Raw genomic sequence first — 4,418 nt, 5'->3', positions numbered from 1 at the left:
GGTTTCGTCTATATTTTGCGGTTTAAAAGGCGAACAAACTATAAGATTTTTCTTCCTTAAACTTTAAGTGGGCAATACAAAGCGCTTTTTATCAAGTGAGGAATTGGCGTAGTGTCTAAGGCGACGGACGATTATCTAAAAGATGTCTTCAGTTCAAGTTCGAATCTTACCAGAGAAAATCTTAAAAATTATGAAAAAATAATATAGAAAAACTTTTTTTTCATAATATTTTATGAGTATTTATGAGAAAGCGTTTATTCTATGAGTAATTATGAAAAATTATGAGAAAATTTAATTGAAGAACCTACGAAACGACAGGATCTGCGCGCAATCTGCCGCCAATCTGTCAGAGTCTGTCGACAGGCTTTGCGCGCAATCAGATTGCTTACTGGGAAGTGATACTGTTCGCAGACCCTGTCAACAGACTGGTGGCAGATTGGGAACGCAGATGTCTATGGATCTATCGACAGATCCTGCTCGGATTCGACAGATCCTGTCGACAGTCTGACGTCAGTCTGCACGCAGATTGCTTACTGGGAATGCAATATGTGTTCAGTTTGTCTAGCTCAGTGAAAGTATGATAACTGTTACAGTTTTTACATTTTTTTCTTTCACAATCGTTATATAATGTTGCATCTACATTTACAACAGTATCACTTCCCAGTAAGCAATCTGATTGCGCGCAAAGCCTGTCGACAGACTCTGACGGCAGATTGGCGGCAGATTGCGCGCAGATCCTGTCGTTTCGTAGGTTCTTCAATTAAATTTTCTCATAATTTTTCATAATTACTCATAGAATAAACGCTTTCTCATAAATACTCATAAAATATTATGAAAAAAAAGTTTTTCTATATTATTTTTTCATAATTTTTAAGATTTTCTCTGGTAAGATTCGAACTTGAACTGAAGACATCTTTTAGATAATCGTCCGTCGCCTTAGACACTACGCCAATTCCTCACTTGATAAAAAGCGCTTTGTATTGCCCACTTAAAGTTTAAGGAAGAAAAATCTTATAGTTTGTTCGCCTTTTAAACCGCAAAATATAGACGAAACCATTTAGCGTATAAATAATGTAAGAGAGACCGGCACAATAATTCGAAATTAATTTTCTACCAAAGACTGTATAGAAAATTACTGCAATAAAACAACAGATAATGACATTTTTCCATCATACTAATAAAATACTGTGCTTTTACATGTGCGAATTAATTTGGTTGATCGTCCAGTTTAGATTATATTAAATTTTATCAAAATTGAAACATAATGTTATTTTCAAGTAAACCATCACAAATATTCTGTAAAAGTTATTTACATGGCAAGACTAATATTTTATTAGCGGGGTGGGGACCGCACTCTTTGTGAGTGAGAAATTCACTTCAGCTGAAGCACAAAAGACTGAGTGCGGGGGGTCTGGGTGTGAAGCCCCACAGTCCACACCCAGATAGCCAAATCTGCGCGAACAGATTTCGAGCAGAACTTGCTACCAATTTTTGATGGCAAATAGATAATAAATTTGATTTGTTATATCAAGATCTGTTATATCAAATCTTGCTGCCAAACTGTCGCCAGAGCCTGCTACAGAGCCTGTTGTCGGATAATTGCTGCAGATTTGCAGCAAAAACCGTGCAGAGTTTGTAGCAATCTGACGGCAGATTGGCGGCAGAAACCGCGCAGACCTTGCTGCGCTGCAGGCTCTGCGCGGTTTTTGTTGCAAATCTGCAGCAATTGCCTGACAGCAAGCTCTGTCGCCAAAACCGTAGCTGAATGAGGACACAGATGGCTATGGTTTTGGTGTAAATTTTTTTATCAAATTTGCTGCCAATTTATGCGCAGTCTGCGCTCAATTTGCTTACTGGGCAGTTAGAAATAGACAGCATGACAGATTTTCTAACCTAACGCGCCCTCCACTTTGTCTATTAATATCTCGCTTCGCAGTAGAGAGCAACGATTTTGTCAAATAAAAAAGTTGTTTTTCTTTAACAAAAACGCGTCGATTGAGCCTACTTTCATCGAAATCAGAGGTGAGGGGCCTAAACTGAATAATTACCAGAAATATTTTCCTCTTCTTGTGTACTAGAACTAGAACCTGTACAAATAATTCTTTTATAATATTGTCTCTTATGATTGGAATAAATAATTACATTATTATTGAAATAAATAGTTCACACATACCCATTTTTGTAGAAATCACACACTACGTTGCACAAATTGAAATTTGTCTTCATGAAACTTTATATCTTTTAAAACCAAAAATACTGTATTATACGAAATAAATTCTAAAAGCTACATCAAACTTTTCGTTACTACCTATTCACTCGTATGCAACAGTATGACACATAACAAGTTTTGACGTGTTATATATATATATATATTATATATATATATAACAATATTAGTCTTATCTATATCAGTTATCTATATCAGTATTATCTATATCACCCGATTTATCTTCATATAAACCAGTGATTCCCTGGAATCTAACGTGTATATATCAAACATAGTATCAGAAGATACAAACTCCCTCTTGTAAAAATTGGCCTCCGTTTTTAATCACGCCCTCTGAGATAGTCTCCGGATATGGCCGAGTGTCCTGATGGAAAAAATTTGCTGAAAATGCAATGAAATCGTTGAAAATACAATGAAATCGTAAATGAGAAATGAAAGTTACTGAAAAGTTGCTGAAAATATTTCATCATGAATCATGATTTTCATTATGAATTGTAGTGAAAAGTGTGGAAAAACAATGAATTTTTAATGAATATTGATGAAAAGTAATGAAAAAATATTGAAATATCTTATGAAATATTTAATGAAATATTTAATGAAATTTACTGAATTGTAATGAAAACTGAGTAAATTGTATTGAAACTTTGCTGAAATATTGATGAAAAAATTTTATAAAAACATTTCTCAATAATTTTGAAAATTTTGCTGAATTGCGCTGAAACTTGATGGAAGAATTACAATTTATAATGAATTGTAAATAAGTACTTAATATACCTCATTTATTGATCAATGAAAAACTTCGTGAAAAGTTTTGACTAAATAACGAAATCGTGCTGAATTTCGCTGATAATTAATAATAATTGACTAATGTATTAAAATGTAATTTTTTAATTTTTCTATATGTTAGAATATAAAAATTCTTTCATTGAAATGTCGATGAAAATTATTGAAATATATCGAACTTTATTGAAATCATATGGAAATCTGATTTCTTCATTATGTTTCAAGATTAATTCATACGATTGTTAATTTGTATGTAATATTACATTTAGAGCAATCGTTAATTAACATGTAATATTTGTAGATTAAAATATATATGAAATTTAATATTATTTATAGATAGTCTAATTAGATGTATATGTATTTTTAAAAAAATTATTACAAATTTAAAGAAGTACCATACTTATTGTAGTGAAAATGTCCATATTTATTACGAGTATAATACAAGTACATGAGCCACATAAACATAAATTTATATGTATATAAATATAAATTTTTGTCTTTCATCTCCTAAACATCCGTATGGACCAGTGCTAACACAACAATGATAAACATGCTAAATAATACCCATACAGCACAAAACATTGAAAGAACGTTGATGAGACGTTGATGCAACATTGAAAATAGAAGTGCGGATGTTTTTCTGCAATTTATGTTGATTTTTCAAAATTGATAACCAGATATAACTGCAATGTTAAATATATATTGAACAAAAACTACAATATTTTGCAATGTTGTAACTATATTTGAGGAACTATATTTGAAGAACATTAAAAATTAGTCTTATCTATATCAATTATCTATATCACACGATTTATCTTCATATAAACAAGTGATTCCCTGGAATCTAACGTGTATATATCAAACACAGTATCAGAGGGTACAAACTCCCTCTTGTAAAAATTGGCCTCCGTTTTTAGTCACGCCCTCTGAGACAGTCTCCGGATATGGCCGGGTGCTCTGATGGAAAAAATTTGCTGAAAATGCAATGAAATAGTTGAAAATACAATGAAATCGTCGAAATGAAAAATGAAAATTACTGAAAAGTTGCTGAAAATATTTCATCATGAATCATGACTTTCATTACGAATTGTAGTGAAAAGTGTGGAAAAACAATGAATTTTTAATGAATATTGATGAAAAGTAATGAAAAAATATTGAAATATCTTATGAAATATTTAATGAAATATTTAATGAAATTTACTGAATTGTGATGAAAACTGAGTAAATTGTATTGAAACTTTGCTGAAATATTGATGAAAAAATTTCGTAAAAACATTGAAAATTATTGATATACAAAAATAATAATAATAATAAAATAAATTATTATTACATTTTATTATTTTATTTTATTACATATGTATTATTCATATTATATTACAATATACCATAATCATATAAAATCATAAAA

The 4,418-nt window shown here is 30.9% G+C and overlaps 1 protein-coding gene across 2 annotated transcripts in view; it reads right to left on the bottom strand.

Annotated features, from left to right (window-relative positions):
- Nucleotides 1-2,346, bottom strand: part of LOC116845389 — a 5,039-nt gene extending 2,693 nt beyond the window's left edge. For both annotated transcript variants that reach the window (XM_032817982.1, XM_032817983.1), the window contains exons 1-2: nucleotides 2,174-2,346; nucleotides 2,049-2,087 (exon numbers count right to left, since the gene is read on the bottom strand). In XM_032817982.1, the coding sequence (XP_032673873.1) occupies nucleotides 2,049-2,087; nucleotides 2,174-2,177 (43 nt within the window). In that variant the 5' untranslated portion in view covers nucleotides 2,178-2,346. The remainder of the gene's footprint in view (nucleotides 1-2,048; nucleotides 2,088-2,173) is intronic.
- Between the last annotated feature and the right edge of the window lie 2,072 nt (nucleotides 2,347-4,418).

This window comes from Odontomachus brunneus, unplaced genomic scaffold (genome assembly GCF_010583005.1).
Source record: "Odontomachus brunneus isolate Ranch 3 - 2012 unplaced genomic scaffold, Obru_v1 Obru_scaffold_051, whole genome shotgun sequence".
Taxonomy (NCBI): domain Eukaryota; kingdom Metazoa; phylum Arthropoda; class Insecta; order Hymenoptera; family Formicidae; genus Odontomachus; species Odontomachus brunneus.
The sequence above is the reverse complement of the archived record's forward strand: the minus strand, read 5'-3'. Positions and strand labels throughout refer to the sequence as shown.